General features: G+C 36.1%; 1 protein-coding gene across 10 annotated transcripts in view; it reads right to left on the bottom strand.

Annotated features, from left to right (window-relative positions):
* The window catches only part of LOC115767955 (protein pangolin, isoforms A/H/I/S), a 71,310-nt gene that overhangs the window by 13,426 nt on the left and 40,447 nt on the right, over nt 1-17,437 (bottom strand). For 4 of the 10 annotated variants that reach the window (XM_030712345.1, XM_030712344.1, XM_030712348.1 and 1 more), the window contains 6 exons: nt 14,704-14,791; nt 12,516-12,596; nt 12,299-12,448; nt 5,383-5,575; nt 4,886-5,051; nt 1,031-1,100 (listed from right to left, as the gene is read on the bottom strand). In XM_030712345.1, coding sequence (XP_030568205.1) covers nt 1,031-1,100; nt 4,886-5,051; nt 5,383-5,575; nt 12,299-12,448; nt 12,516-12,596; nt 14,704-14,791 — 748 coding nt within the window. Of the gene's footprint in view, nt 1-1,030; nt 1,101-2,986; nt 3,147-3,678; nt 4,707-4,885; nt 5,052-5,382; nt 5,576-6,115; nt 10,331-12,298; nt 12,449-12,515; nt 12,597-14,703; nt 14,792-17,437 lie in introns of those variants that run through there. The other 6 variants (XM_030712347.1, XM_030712351.1, XM_030712340.1 and 3 more) reach the window with 4 other exon arrangements.

The following is a 17,437-nucleotide window of genomic DNA, read 5'->3' as shown; positions in this document are numbered from 1 at the left end:
CCATATATGTAGATTGTGGCCACAATGCCCTTTGTTACTTAATAGTTGTCATACTGTTACATACTGTTAATTATTATCTAGAGTCAGGTATCGAATAGTATGTGTGTTTAGGTGTCAGGTGAGTGTAGAATAATGCGTGATAGATAGTACTTATGAAGATTCATGTGTACATAATTAAATTGATGAGACAATATTTGTTATTCCTTCGCCTACTGTACATACACAAACATATGTACATTTATATTAGAGTTGTATTGCATTGCCACTGCGACTATTTCCTTGAACGTCAGCTGTTAGATTATATTGCTGAATGCAATTTTCTATATGTAATATAGTTGTAAGTCCTAGGCTTATATATTAAGTACAAATTATAATATTAAAAGATAAGTTTTTTGTATGTTAACCATTTGAGCAATCGAATTGGGACAAGAGAATTATTGCAATGAGGACAATGGAGTGGATCCAATTGTTGAACGAACGACTGTTGGAACTAGACTAATGATCTGCTTACACACGACAGTATGTGTATACTTTGATTCTGTATTTCACATACCGATTTACTTTTAAATAGTGATAAAATAAAATATATTAAAAAAAAAAATGGACATCAATCAGATATTCGATTTGAACGCTGGTCATCAAATTTGGACTTCACCTTTTCCATAATTTAAAGCTTATTACAACTCTAATATGCGTGTACGTATGCATGTCTTCCATATTTTAGCCACTTATGTACAGTCATGCTACTGCGCTTATGTTTACGTACTTTTTTGGAGCCATTTAGTGAAACGAACTCAGAGAGAGGCGTGCTTAAACTCCAATTAAAGAATTGGTGAGGCGCAGCCTAGATTATTTTTGGTTTCTTGTTTTTTTTTTATACAAGTCTGGGAACTCATTTTGTAAGTTTGGACACGTTGTGACAATTTGAAATTTGCAATGTGAATAACTGATGGATTTCTTATCATAAACGCAGTATGTAATATCTTAAACAAGCTGTCAACTTAAAAGATACATTCAATTTTTAACCTACCTGCAGGGCTTGCACCATTGATTCTGCTGGTCCAGTCCAAATCGCGCTCGACACTTTTTCATGTTGTTACCTACGGAAAAGAATTTAAAATTGGTTTTGGAAGTTGCTGCATTATAAAGGCACCATAATTGAACATGATCGAGTTGTTAGTTGAACAGCAGAAAGGTAGTTTAAGCATTCATTTCAATTCCAACTAAATAAGAACATATAGACACTACAATGACAGCATGATACGAGTAAATAATAAATTAATAATGGATAGGATAGTTAAGCCTTAGGCTAGATATAGATTTACAACTTGGCAGTTCCATTTAATTACATTCCACGTAACTTCCGCTGCGGAATGGGATGATTCTATATAACGTTGTTTAAATAATTTAAGCTAAACATCTAGACGTTTAAGTTAAAACGAGCTTTGAAAAATGAACGAAGTCGGGAAACGCGAGCCTTAACCAAAATATAAATTATACTTGTTTTCCAGTTTTTCTAATCTGTTCACTAAGTGAAAATGAATTTTTCTGTTTTTTTCGCTATTGTCGCTGTTTTTGACGCAAATATAGAAAATTACTTTAAAAATTGATTTATGACAGCCACCGAATTTAAAAAAAAAAAGGTATATTTTCTAGTCACTGTGTAAAAGTTGCCCTATTCATGAAGTCTAGAGTCATTCGGACCATTATCAAGAAAATTTTGTTCCATTATTTTCGTTTTGAATGATGTTTGGAATGCTATCTGCTCATAATGTTATTTTGTTGTCACGCTAATACAGAAATGTGAATGTTAATATGGAAATAACCGATCCGCAAACCATTCGCCAAATAATGGCAAGGTTTTACCATCTGGCTAATATAACTCACATTGGCTAACACATAAATAATAGTCGATTACTTTAATTGAATTTGGACATCATAACACAACATTCATCTACAAAGCGTTTCAATTGCGCATGCACTAATAACTAGATGAATGCGAGTACATATGTATTATAAGTAAACTGTGTACTTATATACTTATACTACATATGTGAGTATAAATCCATTCAAGTACTTATAGTGCGTATAAGTAAGCAGTATAAGTATACAGTTCAATCTTGCATAACATAAGTTTTTTTAACAAGTTTACTTTTACGTAGTCTAAGCCATTATACTTATAATTACTGCAACTTATACTGCATACTGTATACACACATTGAAATTATTTTCTACATATGCGAGTGTGTAGTATAAGTGCCTACAACTTATACGTATACAAGGTATATGAGAGTATGCAGTATAAGTACTTATACTGGATGAGTATTTATAATTATACTGTATGCTGATACTACATACACATATAACACTCATATCAATAGAAAATTATATCATGCAGGCAATGGGATTGTAAGACTAGGTAATTGTAATTTTTGATCGTAATCACTTATTGACAATCAGACATACATAAATATATGGATACATACAAACAACAATGGTTAATGAATGATATGTGTCCTATTTGGTAAAATGAATTATTACAAAATAGTTTCGGCAATGCCGAGAGAAAAAACTGCCTGTAAACAATTTGGAGTTAAGCAAGTAGGATGCAAATTATTTACAGGGCAAATTATTTAGTAGGGTGAGTTTTCTACAGATTTCCTAAATCTACTTATTGTCATAAATAAGTTGAGGCAATTTTGCGTTTATTAAACAATCATTTTGATCCATGTTTTCATTATTTTTCAACTTCGTTCCAATCGCAACAACAAGTATGTTTTTTATTTTTTTTTTGTACTTACACAAATGTGTGTTTTCGTTTATTAAACAAACAATTGTATTATATTAAGATGAAATTGTCTGATTAAATCGTTTGATAATCATTTAACGTATGTCTGGCTGTTTAATTTTGGCTTAGATTTTGATTTGGTATTGGTATGACATAGTACATATGTATCGTACAAAAGTTTAAGAAAATGTATCTAACCTCCTCCGTCGCTGCTCGCATCTTGCTTCCGTTTCCGTTTCTTGCCGCGTGACGCGTTCGTGCGTGAGCTCCAATCGGGATACATCTGCATGTGCAGCTGGCGTTCCCGTCGTGCCAACTCGTAATATTTGGCCTGCTCCTCACGCCCCAAGGCATGCCACTGGGAGTGGGATATATGCGAGGTGTCGCGAAAAAAACAGTGTGTAATAATTGTTGTGTGCATTCGGTGCGAATTTAGACATATTTCAAATTTCGGATTTTCGTAATTAATTTTCGTATTTTGTTTGGTTCGAGGCGATCAATCGAATTGTTTTTGTTTTTTGTATTGGTTTTGTTAGATTTGGTTGCGATATGCGCAAATCAAAATTATGAAAAATAAAGAGAGATAATATGCAATTACATTAATCAGTCAGGTGGTTTTTTAAACGCTAATTATCAGCTATCAGGCACCCGCCAATCAGAGCACAGTGGACAAAAGCCGACACCACAACAGCCTGTTTTGTTGGTGTCGGCGAGAATCTTAGTATATTCGGCGGGCGCAAATTGTTCAAAAGCTTTGACGGATCGATCTTGTAGACGGTTTCGGGTGCATGCATTCGCCAATTTCAATTTCAAGTCCTCACATATAGAATATTTGGTTTGTTTATATATGATTCTTGTGTTCAAGAATCTATGGAAATGAAAGCATTAAATAAAATGAAATGTTTTTTTTGTTTCTACATATTTTCCAGTTCTCTGCACTTTGATTGCCAATTCAATACATAAGTATATTGTGTTCGTGTGAGTGTATTATTTTGCCAATTGAACCACATAGGTATGGAAAGCTTTAGCCCTAATTGAACGTCCTGCACATCGAAACATGGGTAACGCTCCAAAACTATTCTGATTAACAAATATTTGTGTACAAATTATTGCGATGAAGAAACAAAACTTTTAACTCATTTTGTTAAATCTGTTCTTCCAATTTGTTGAAGCTTTCTATGTTTTTACAATATCTTTTCAAATTGGTACTAAATAATCGATTGAATTTTATCAGCATTTTCGTATTCTTTCTTTATTATTAAAACAATAAGCTTTCATTTTTCAATTCTCAATTTGATCACGAATAGGGGAATTTGAATTGTTACTGGGAAAAAATGAATTAAATCAAATCGAAACTAATCCCAGAAAAGCAAACAAAGGTAAGTACAAATTGGGCAATTACTAAAATGGGTCACAGTCAGTTGGGTTAGGTCAATTGGATTTGAAAAAACGATAGCGAACACTCCAAATAGATGAAATCTAGCCACAGTTTCACTTTTTTCACAGTGTCAAAATAGATAAATGATATTCTGAAAATAAAAATGCCAGAAATGTTTACAAGCAAGGCTACGGGTTACCGAAGAGAGAAGCTAAGGTACTCCATACGTACTAACATGTTAAGTTTAATTACTTTCAATTTCAGGTACACTTTTTAAAGTACACTTTAAATTGGTATCTGCTTAGTACAAATCTAAAGCTAACTACGAAAACATCTAAGATTCTGTCTAGTTTCAAAAATGTGATTTTTTTAGGATTTGTTGTAAATAATGTCGGGTTTTTTCTTTCAGTTATTTTGATGCGTGGTACGAGTTAAATTTATTCTAAGTTTTTACACAAATTACATTAATAGTAGGTACATGTTTAATTTAATTTGTTAGTTCTAGTTTTTGTGTTAGTAGCAGCTGATTTTAAATGTGTGCTTGTGTTATTGATATTGTTAATGTTATTGTTATTGTAATTGTGTTTGTGTTTGTACGGTATGCATGTTTATAATGAAATTTTTAATCGAAAACGAAAACAAAAACGAAAAAACAAAAAAGTTTGAATGCGGTTAGAGAAGAATAAGAGTGTTACAAATTTGACAATTTTGTGCAATACCTCCCGAATCCGCTGTCGATCTGTCTTTTTTACGCTTTTTCTTTTTTGACACGTAACCGTAGTTATCTCGTGCGCTCCACCCCGGATACAACTCCATATGCAATTGGCGCTCTTGTCGCGCTTTTTCGTAATATTTGCTTTGTTCTTCGCGGGAAAGTTCGTGCCACTACAAAAGTATCATTAATGTTGGGAATCAGTTAGCATTAACTTATAAAACGAGTGTTTTTGCATTGAGAATAATGTCAAGGTGAGTTCTTTGTGCGAATTCCAATAGTACTTATATACAAGTGTGTCCGTGTGTCCGTCAGTCTGTCCTTTTATAATAAAAGATTATTTGCGCTGAAGAAGCATTCGCAGCATTAAAAACTGTTCCGGTAATCAAGGCTTGTGTATGAAATGAAACCCCATCATAAAACTTAACCGGATTAACCAGAAAACATGACTTGGCAGCCAAGTTAAAGGTAAAGGACTGTATTACGATGGACTATATAGCTTACCCGTCGCCCCAGTATTTGATTAATCGCCGCTGACTCTTTCAAGGTGCATTCAGCTACAACTTTGGCTCTCATCTCTTTCATGTACAGCATAAATGCATTCAGAGGTTTCTTGATATGTGGCTTCTTTTTATCATTTGAACTATCTTTACAGTCGTTTGCTTGCGAATTCGATGAGCTTTTGGTATCCAAGTTTCTGAAATTAATCAACATGCAGAAGTATATCATTATCCATTATTCGTAAACAAAAAAAATGTACAATTTATAGATAACAAATAAAAACTAGAATTCAAATAATCTTGCAGCAGATAACAAAGTTGGCATGTGTGTTTTCACATATTACAAATAATAAAAATAATTTTTTGACATATTTTAATGTCTTCTAATCCTTGAATTTTGAAGCCAAATGTCGGACAGGCATCAATCAATATTGCAAACAGTTTAAGTGCGAATTACGTCTTTACAACCTTAGGGATGAATGTCTTGTTTCTCTTTTCAATACTCTAGCATAGGACAACATAATTTTGCCACCAAAGGAGATACCTCCGACTAGCAACAACAGCCGAGTCGATATAGCTATCTTCTTCTGGATGTTTTTAAAGATTATTATTAAATATCTGCTATAGAAATGATAGAAAATGATGAACAACTTTTTTAAATAAATATCTTGACCAAAGTCGCAGACTAGAGCTCTTCCACTTTTTATTTTGTGTAACAAAATTAATGTTAAATTTACATTTTTTTTAGCCTGGTTCCAATGCTTAAATCGTAGGGAGTGTCAGATCCAGCTCCAACTCCTGATTCGCTTCCACATCCAGTTGTAATTCCTGCAGCCACTGTCAAAGCGCTAAACTGGGCCTTGAACATGTCCGTAATGGCACGTTCCTGGAGTGCGGCAACCGCCGCAACGGCTGAGGGTGAATCTTGAATGGTGGCTGCTGCGACTGAGGCGGAGGCGGAGGCTGACACGTTTGTCGATGATACCGAGGATGGGCACATTGGCATACTGGCGATAGCGACAACCTTGTATGCGTCCCCGTTGAGTTCCTTGGCCGAGTACTCCGGCTGGCAGGTGCTGGCCGATGATGAGGATGTGGGAGTTTCGATGCGTCGCGCATATCTCGATTTTCGCCGGTGGTTATATTTACTCGTGCTCAAAGAATAACTGGTGTTGCCAAGCGTGCCCGTAACTGTCGAACAGCTGCTGTTGCTACTTGTTGGTGGTGTGGCTGGCGTTGGAGGGAACGGAATGTCGGCCAAGTACACGGGATCCGAAGTGGCCGACTCTCGATTAAGCGGTGCTCTCTGTGTGCCTGGCGATAGATTCAAGACTGAACAGTTCTCAGCGATTTTGTTAGTACTTGAACCAGGGCCAGGCAGAGGCAAGCTGTTGCCACTGCCCATCAATGCATTCATTTTCGCATGCACCGACGATAATGAAGTATATTCCAAAAGAATTTCGGCGGCAGTGCTGCAGGTCTCACCGTCATCGGCTGGATGAACGTTGTTCTTTGGATGCCAAATACATGCGGGTGATGATGACTCTTCTTCTTCGTCGCTATCACTGCTCCCTGCACTTTCGCTCTGGCCATTCACGTAACCTGAGCCAGATTGTTTCTGTTGACCAGCAGCAGCGGCTGCTGCTTGCTGCAGGATAATATTTTCGATATCTTGCAGTGTACGCAGTTTCTCTGGTGATGAATGTACTTCTGGTTTACTTGAGCAATTGTTCTCTTGTCTATAGCAGTTTTTTGGGCTAACTTCGGCGGCATCAGTTTTGTTTCTTGACCCTGAATCGCATTCGGCAGACAAGGCAATCGCAGCAAGGGCCATAACATCATGAGTGGGACAATCGGTCTTGCTGTCAGGAGTAAGGCCTAGTCTCTGCAAGCTCCGTAGATAATAGAGTTCAGCACTGCTCCACTGACGATAAAGACTTCTCACTTGGACCAGCATGCCTTCGATTTTCATTCGATTGTTTTCCAATTCGCGTTGTACGGTAACTTCAAGGGTCGAGGTCGAGGTGTTTGTGTTGTCATCATCAGGTCTGTCTGTCCTTCCAACTGACACACTTAGACTATCCTGAAATTGACTGCAAAGTAATGTCAATTGCTCTAGGCCCTTCTTTATATCAAACAATACGTTCTTCTGTTCGCGCAAAAAGTAACCTTTCGAGCTTGAAGCGCATTGACCTATTGTGCGTTTGCTTAACTTGCATCTGTCTTTAGTCGATGAGTTCGAGTTCGAGTTCGAGTTCAGGTTGTGTGCATCTGATCCATCTCTCCGGATGTGGTCGTGATCATATCGAACAGTCTGTTCGATATCGCTTTGTGTTCGATTATTGTTGTTGTTATCGTGTGATAAGCCGATTGATAGTGATGATGTTGACAATGATGGTGTTGCTTTTGGCTCATTGTTAACGGAAGATTTTCGCAAACCAGAAAACTCCAATATGTGTAGCCTACGATCTCGCTCCTGATCGACCTCCAATGACAAATGGGGCTGATGTAGAAACTGTGCATAAAGCATTTGTGTTGCCAGAAACTGTCTCTGCTGCTGCTGCTGCTGTTGCTGCTGTTGCTGGCGTTGTGTGCTCTTGTGCTGGGAGAACACATTATTGCTGTATATGCGAGCCAGTAAGGCATCACGATTACAGCTTGTATCCAATTGCTCCCGATTCCATTTGCGCTGAGGATCCTCCAGCTTTGGCCAGTGCTGGAACATGTCGTGCTGCTGCCGCAGTAGAATTTCCGACATTAATGTGGATGTTGTAGTCGGCACCACCGCATTGCTTGTGGGTGTATTAAATATGTGCTCCATCATATCCGAGTTGGCCTTGGTAACTGCCTCACTCGTGGTCTGTAGATGATCAAAGAATTGTGCATTCGGGGCTGTTGTTGTTATCGATGATGATGATGATGACGATTGCGAGATCGTTTCCATTATATTGCCAACGGGAATAGAAAAGTCCTTTGGCTCCTTATTCTCTTCGGCGCTTTCATTTCCATTTAGGTGCATTTGTCTATAGCTATTTGACTCTCTTCCAGGGGATAGCGCTTCTGGAGTGTCATCTAATCTGCTACTTTTGCTGTTGCTCTTGGTATTCTTGGCAATTTTAGTATCCATAGCAATGCAGGTATTCGAATTATCCGGAGGTCATAGCCTTTCTCGCGGTGCTGTCGATGCCGTTAAATGATTTTAAATACGTTAACATTCCCTTCACAGTTTAATAACTCCACCCCTGGTCGAAACATTTAAATTTTGTTAGATACTTCACTCTATTTCAAATATACTTAATGTTCTTATTTCGATTAAAAGAGAATCCGCAACGGATGTTTTACACAATATCAAAGTGTTATACGTTTTTGAGTTCACAAAACTAAACTTGTAAAACTAGTATGCGATTTGCCGTATTCTAATACCATTAAACATTCGGTGCCCTAAAAATGGAAATTTTGTGAAAACTATACTGTATGTAGCTCAGTAAAATGTTACAATATATTCCAGCTCACCCGTTCACAGCTCGACACACAAATACAGGGTATCTGCTTGTGAGTATTGTCGATGTGCATACCATATTCTATTTTTTTTTCGTGTTCTTGCACAACAAATAAAAATAAATCTATGGGAGAGCCAAATTTGGACAATAACAGTATTCAGTATTTGTATAGATTGCACTTTGACCTGCTATGATGATATTTTATTCTTGACCTATACCACCCTCTGCCACAATTGAGATTTACTGAAGTAATTTCCTTGAGTGAGTAGTTAGTAAATCTATATTCTTCTCGTGTGGAGTTTTTTTTTTTTTTTTTTTTTTTTTTTTTTTTTTTTTTTTTTTGTTAAATAAAGCTCTCTCACGGCACAGCACAGAAACATTAGCTTTTACTACATACTGTTCACAAGGTAAAAAGAGTCTATCAGTTTTAGTGTACTCGTGTATTCGCAACCTAGTTTGTGTCGGATGGTGGTCGGATTAATGACAGGCTTCATTCTGCAAATCTGTTTAGGAACCACTAGCCCCATATTTAAAGAGATTCTCTTCTTGACTGTTGTCAGCTCTGTTTTCACATTTTCACATTGTCAACAGGGTATGGCGCAGTCGGTTGCCACTGACGGCAAAGCAACGTCGTTCTCAGACTCTGGCTCTCGTTATTGAGGCAACAGACAGGCGCACTAACCATAACAACTATAACCCTGTTGCCTGCCTGTTGCGGATTTGAATAAGAGAATATGCACACTTGATATGTGTATGTACACATGCGAGTATCTCTATCAAAATTAAACAATTTATGTATTTTAATTGCATTTCATATTCAGCCTGGTCCAAAATTCCACCGATTATCACACGCTTAACTGGTTTCTCTCTTGTTTTTGTTTTTATTTTCATAGTAGGTAGGCACATCCACAAATGCTCCAATTTGACTGAATTGAATTGAATTGTTTTGATGGTATTATAATACAGACAGTTCTCTTGTCGCCGAGTGAGTGGGTTCGCAAGTATCCCCTTGTTGTGTGTTTGTATTGCTGAGTTGATTTATGGCTGATGCTTTAAACGCAATTTAGATGTATATAAGTATGGTAATTTTATGTAGATACATTTTCTCTTATTATGGCCGAACATCGTTTTGAAACTATTTTCACCAATATGCAAACTGACACAGCTATCCAAATTGAAAATTCAATTTTGAATTTTGTATTATTCAAGATTTTGGCACATTATCGCACTCCATTTTATAGAGACATTTTATTAATGGGATATGCATCAAATGCACAGTTGCTCGTATGAATTGTAGTTGTAGTAGTCCCAAATGTGAGTTGAGAAAGGGCAAACTCCTTAACCGAATACAAATTTCACAGATTTAAACGGAATAAAACGAGTTTCGGACATCAGGTATTTGCTTTTTCAGATTTCTTTGAATTTTGCTAAACTGTCTGCCCAGCAATTTGACGAATTACTTCCGACTTTGGGGGCTTTTAAGCTAACAATTTACAGTGGTATTCGACTCTATCGCATTTTTCATCATCTCTCTCTCCCCGAGAGAGGCCGACGAGGGCCAATGCAGAGAACGATTGCGCCGTGAGAGAAAACGCATCAAATGTTCTCTCGGGAAAATTTCCAAATGCAACTTATTAGTTCGTTGGGACTAGCAAAACGCAATACGTCGGCTTGCTGAGCAGTTGATTCTTCTTCAAAATAATTCGGCTATAGACCCTATTATAAATAACATTAATTAATACTACATTTTAAAAAACAATCAACAACCGGGTATGTATGCCGTCAATGAAATTCTTTCAATAATGAAGAATGTTCTTGTCGATACCCTGTATTCAACAAGATGTCAAATTTAGACGTCGGTTGGCCTTCTTCTTCTTGATCAAAAAGTAGGTCCTTCAAATGATGCTCTGGATCTAGCCAAAAATCAATATTTATCGAGCATACATTCTAGTTCTTATGGTTTTGGCGATCATCGTCTAAATCAAATATTACCTTAATTGGTCGCCATCTTTTTTTTATGCATTAGTTAATTATTGTACGTTTTTTTTTTGCGCATTTGGATTGGAAGCAGAGTACGAAACTTGAAATATTTCACATTTTGAGCGGCTTCAGCAAGAATATGTAAACAGATTTAAGTATCAAATTGGGAGCCATATAGCAAACTATCGCAATGAAGTATTATCGATAAGCTCCTTCAGAGTACAAAATTGGTATTCGCTACTATGAGCGGTTGCGAAGCTGTTGACAGTGGCGCCCTCTATTAAGAAAATTTTTTGTGCTTAAAGTACTAGGATAAATAAATTTCCCACTAATTTTATTACTTTTATATGTAAGTAAATATTTGAACATATTCATAACAAGAGTAGCGACTTTTAATACATAAATTAAAACTATTTATTTTTTTTTTTTAGTTTAGTTCACAACAGGACAGACATGATTAGAACGATTTTGTTAGTTCTAATCAGGCATCCATTTACATATCCTATGCATACTCCGACATTATTTGCAAAAAGTTTTTCGTTTTCCGATTTAAATAGGGAATAGGCTTACGAATTTGACGTTGAATTAGAAAATGTGAATAAGACGCAGAATTTAAATATAGTAGGGTAAAGGCAATATAGTGGGAAAATTTTACAATCGCTTCGTTTCATTCCGACTTCTCTTTCAATATTAGTTGCAGGGCAAAGCCCCTTAGGGGATGGTTTCTAAAGCGCAGACGCGTACTTTTGAGTGGGCCAATAGGAATGTGTACATTTCTGTTTGTAAATAGATATATATTCATATGTATTATATATATATATATATATATATATATATATATATATATATATATATATATATATGTGTGTGTGTGTGTGTGTGTGTGTGTGTGTTGTATACGTGTGTATGTGTGTTCAAGTGGGTTGTGGGTAAATTAAATATGGCGCCTTGAAAGCGCCCACCCAATAAAACATTGGTCTAGCGGTATAGAAGTCTTAATGACCAAGTGTGAAAACATTCGATAGGAGATCACAAAATACTACAAATAATATTAGTATACTTATCGTCAATAAGAAATCCAGCTGGAATAGGTCGGGGGATCAAATAGTCTCGATGTTGCTAAGCTAAAAAAATGACTTATTGTTCTAGCTAAGATATCTTCAGCATCAAAATATGTATATAAAAATTCTTTTTTCGAACTAAAGTTTCTAAGTCAGTTGCATAAACATATTATATATTACATACATATATTATCAGCTATTAAGAACGTTCAAGAACGTTTAAATATGACAATGCCTTCAAATGGAGATTGAAAATCAAAACTTATCCAATCAAAAAATGCCTGTTTACAGACAAGACAAGTTTTCTCTGAATTTCAAAAAACGTCGGAATCGTCAAGAAAAGAGCGAAACTTATCTATAATTTTTCTATGCATGTTACCTTGAATATCGATTGTTCGTTGTGGAATCCTGTACGCCGCAATCCTGTTTGGAACTAGACGCCACAATCGATGGATGGGAATTTAAAACGTGGTGAGATGTCGCATGAACGGAAGGCAACAGACTCGGTGAGAATCGAAATGGAAAGTCGCTGCAATTTAAATAAATAATGTATAAATTGTTGTAAAGCATTGTGTTTTTAAGCATTTCATAATCACCTCGGTAGCGTTGTATTAATTGGTAATGAGGAGGGATAGGGTGTTCTAAAACTAGATGCTGAGTAAACCGACGGCGTGTGCCTGAAAAACAATTAAAGTTAAATATAACAATGAGTATCAAATTCAAAAACAAGACAAAAACATATTACCAAAGCTGCACAGGGAGCTCAAGATTTGAGAGGTGGTTGTTCAGAAGAAGAGACATTCAACTAAACAACTATAAATCTGTTTGAGGTCTGAAGCACTTTTATCCAGTGGACCTTTCAATATGGGACTCAGGTTAATACCATGCATTATTCCCCCCAACTGCTCTTCCCCCATACGCAGCTCCAGCCAATGGCATTCACAACAAAAATATTTTAATTGTTTAAATTTGCACTATTATTAATGTTATGCAATATACCAACTTAATGTAGTTTCTGTGTCAAGAGAAAACGTCACAATTCATTGGTTATCCCCTTAAGGACCACTTTTAAACGTAATCTTTGTTAAAAAAAATGTGTTTCAATGTAAAAAATTCAACCAATCGGAATCTACTTTGTTTTCTTGAATGCTGATCATCTCTATATATATAACTGTTTTCCTGACTTATTTACTGACAGATTGGCCCAAAACCGAAAGAAAGTTGAAATGTTCTCCGTAGTTACCTCATGTGATGAATGTGCATGCCAAGATTGGGTTTTTGGAAATTTATACAAGTGTTACAAAATTGCGAAAAATGTATGTATGAAACTTTTTTGTTGACCATACGATCCGTTTCAAACTGAGTTGAAATGATCTCGGCTCAAGTTCAAACTTTTGAAAAATCTATCCCTCCTTGGGGGAGGGATACGCAGAATTCAGGCTTCCGATTTGCTTGATTTCAATACTGTTCATAAGAACTTAAAGAACACGTGCTTCAGCGATGTTTGAAATTTCACCCGCAAGAGTGGTAAATTGGTGGAAAACGGATGAATGAAAGTTTTTTGTTTACTAAGATATCGCCTTTAAACCAATTTTCTGAGATCTTTGGGAAAATTTGTTTGATACGAAATTCACCATTCTTGAATGGAAAATAAGGGTCAAAGGTTTAATGAACGTGACTTCATTTGTCGGCCTCAAGTTTCTTACCAGATACTTGCAAGACCGGGGAATATATTTATTTATATTTTACTACTTATAAGCCTAAACAAGCTATCCAGCCAGCTATCTAAAAATCGACCTATATCTTTAAAAATTATTTCTTTCAAAATAAAAAACCTTTGAGCGAGACCCATCCCCAAATAATTTCGGTCTCAACATACCTCACCATATTTGGTAGACCTTGCCCAATTCGGTATAATGGGCAGTTGTAAATTCGAAATTTAATTATTTTTAGCTGCTGATAACGAGCCTCGTTTCAAAAAAAAAATCGATATCAATCGATATCGCTTCCCGTTTATTGAGAAAATCTCTACGGTTTCAAGATTGTATACACGCATTTTGTCATTGTCTCCCTCAGGTTACATAAAAATCAAGTAAGAGGTTCTAGTCGGGAGCTCCCGACTAGGGGATACCCTGAACCCTCTTCTTCCAACACCAAATGCAAATATATATACTATTCTAGAAGCTATATGTAAAGTTTGGCGACTCTAGCTCCTATTATTTACCAAAAATGCTCAAAAAACAGGATGTCGTTATCGATTTTTATCGATTGCTTGGAAACGGAGTAACTTATCGATTATCGGAAACAAACTCGATCTGCGCATGCACTAGGAGCACCTACATCTAAAATTTCTCTAGCTCTTATAGGTTCTGAGATCCTTGCGTTCATACATATGGACAGACTGACAGACAGACAGACAGACGTACATGGCTAGATCGACTCGGCTATAGGTGCTGATCAAGAATATATATACTTTGTGGGGTCGGAGTTGCTTCATTCTGCCTGATACACACATTGGGTTCAGGGTATAAAAACATACGAATATTCTATACGCAATAAGATATACGGAAAATTTCATCAAGATCGGTTAAGAGATACAGAAGTTATTAGTGAAAACGGCAATCCAAGCTATAATTTTTATATCGGAAAGTAAGGAGTTACAAATACTGTTTTAAAAACAAGACATCTCTCACCCACTACATCCATAGAAATTTCAAGGGAAAGGAATTTAATTTAGTTTGCATTCAGTAATAAAATTTGAATAGTTTTAATTAATCAACTTACCATGAGGCTACTTGAGACATATCAGGACTTAGCATCGGATAAGGATATTGGGTGGCAGCAAATGGATATAAGGCAGGACGAGTAAGACCTAAAAAGAGTATATATACAAATACTTTAATTATAAGCTTCATTTATATATAAAAAGTGAGAACATTAAAACCGAAATTTATACCACATAGACACGTTTTTTAATTTGGCTGTTATATTACGCAAGTGTTTGTACGAGAAAATCGAAAAACAAAAATTTTTTTAAATACAATTTTCGGCATGTTAGCTTAAACGTCTATAACATAGCTCATAGATAAAAGAAGCAATAGCAATTATATGTATATTTTATATAATTCAATATATATTTATATCTCTATATACAAAACTGTTTGTCCTGACTGACTGACTGACTGATTGGTGATCAACGCACAGCATAATCCATAAGAGCCAAGAAGCTGTAGTTAGCTTTTATGATGAAGGTGTACGTTCAGACGATGTTTCAAGAAATTCCACCCGCAAGTATGGAAACAAGAATTAAACTGACGTCAACACCTTTGTATTCTGGTATCTTTATTGGCTTGAGAAATGACGGACTGGCTCAATCGCGAAGGGTTTTTATTTGCGAAAACGTGTTGTAAAGATTTCGATGTTTAACGTTCGAAAATGAAATTTGAATTTGCTGACAGGATCAGTGGGATAAAAGCGATAGACATAATATATCGATAAGATTGAAAATAAAACTAGACGGTCACAGAGAGTAACGAATAAAAGAAAGGGAATGATCGAGAAAAAACAAAATTTAAACCATTTAAAAAAATTACTTTAAAATTTAAACTTTACTTTGAAAATACATGCATATGATACTTGTTATAAACCATCAGCTACCAATTGCTTTCGCAAAGGAAATTATTCATTGCTCAATCAACTTATTTATGCAACCTATTGGTCTTTTTTATATGACTCAGTTGATATGAATACAGCTATTTATTTTGTTTTATAACAGCCTAAACTCCCTCTTAGATATGTGATTTAACAAGTCAATTCCTTTCACTACTTCTTCAAAGCCACCCTGGTTCCCAGATTGTAAAACCTTAAAAGAACCTAAAAAGTTTTAAAAGTCTGGTTTGCCCAAAATCCGAGACAGTCTAACAATTTTGTAAACCTAAAGCGTAAGTCTTCTAGTTTGCCATCTTTTTTTCTTTCGGGATGGATAAAGCAATGACTCTGATTCTGTTATCCTTTTTGCTAACTTTTTCCAATCAACTTACTCTTCCGTCTATACCAATAACAATTCTTTACCTTATGCTACTACTTCCTCTTGCTCTACACCTGCTGCTATGATTTTCAATTCCCCTCTCCTTTTAGCTATAAATTCATAAAATCTTCTTACTCTGCTGGGCTTGACATTATTCCTAGTTGTCTACTCAAGGAGTGTAATTCTTCCCTTCTTCGTCGATTGCTAAAGCTTTTTTATCTATCCCTTAAATCTTCTGTCTTTTCATCCACAAGATAGATGCTAAGTCTGATATACAAAATTACAGGGGCATTGCAAAACTGTCCGCTATTCCTAAATTATTTGAAAAAATAATCACTCCGAGTTTGCAGCATTTCTGCAAATCAGTTGCTTCCCCTGTTCAACATGGATTCGTAGTTTACTTCCTTGGTAAATGATGTTTTCCTTTCGAAAATGCAAACTGATGTCATTTACGCTGACTTCAGTAAGGCGTTTGACTCTTGCACCATGATATTTTACTTTTTAAACTTGATCGAATAGGTTTCACTCGGTTTCTTTTGCTTTGGATTAGTTCTTATTTAAAAGGTAGGACCCAAAGAGTAATGCTGAGGCTGACTACCTCTAAACTGGTTTACGTTACTTCTGGTGTTCCTCAAGGTAGAAATCTTGGACCTTTACTCTTTACTCTTTTTATAAATGATCTCCCCTCTGTTATATCACACGCCCGTGTACTTATCCCTATCCTTGAATAATGCTCTTCCATCTGGTCTCCCCAGTATAACAATAGCCAGGTTCGTATTGAATCTGTTTAGAAACAATTTCTCCTATTTGCTTTACGAGGTTTAAATTGGAACCCTAATCTTTGGTTGCCATTCAACTCTAGCAGGCTTATTTTTCTTAATCTTCCATCGTTAAACAACCGTAGGACAATTTTCGGTGTTGTCTTCCTACATAAGTTGACTGTTGGCGATATATATTCTCCTTTTCTACTAGGGCATCTTCTCCGTCTTCCGTTTAGACCAACCAGGAATTATCGCCCCTTTTTTCAAAAATTATAATGATTGGTATCACGTTTTCTCTACCGAACTCTCTCTATCCCTAGTAAAAATCGTTGCTTTCTGGATACCTTCGGGAAGTCACTGACCATTCCCAGCTATGAGCAGGCTGTAAATTTTCCCCCACTGGGTCGTTGATTTCCCATTCTATTTCCCATTACTTTTCTCTTTGCCCTATCTACTTAACACTCTATATATCTAGCATACATTTCTTTACTTTATTAACAATTTTAAATGAAGGTGCTCCTAGTGCCTGCGCAGATCGAGTTTGTTTCCGATAATCGATAACTTACTCTGTTTCCAAGCAATCGATAAAAATCGTTATCGATATCCTGTTTTTTGGGCCCAAACTTGACATATAGCTAGACCCTCTTACTTGTTAATTTTACTTAAGAATACTTTTTTCCCTTCTGCTTAGATGTAGGCTCTCATAGCGTCATTGACGAAATTAGCTGTG

Source organism: Drosophila novamexicana, unplaced genomic scaffold (genome assembly GCF_003285875.2).
Source record: "Drosophila novamexicana strain 15010-1031.04,08,12 unplaced genomic scaffold, DnovRS2.1 tig00001515-arrow-arrow-pilon, whole genome shotgun sequence".
NCBI classification, from domain to species: Eukaryota; Metazoa; Arthropoda; class Insecta; order Diptera; family Drosophilidae; genus Drosophila; species Drosophila novamexicana.
Note: the sequence above shows the minus strand (reverse complement) of the source record. Positions and strands in the feature narration are given on the sequence as shown.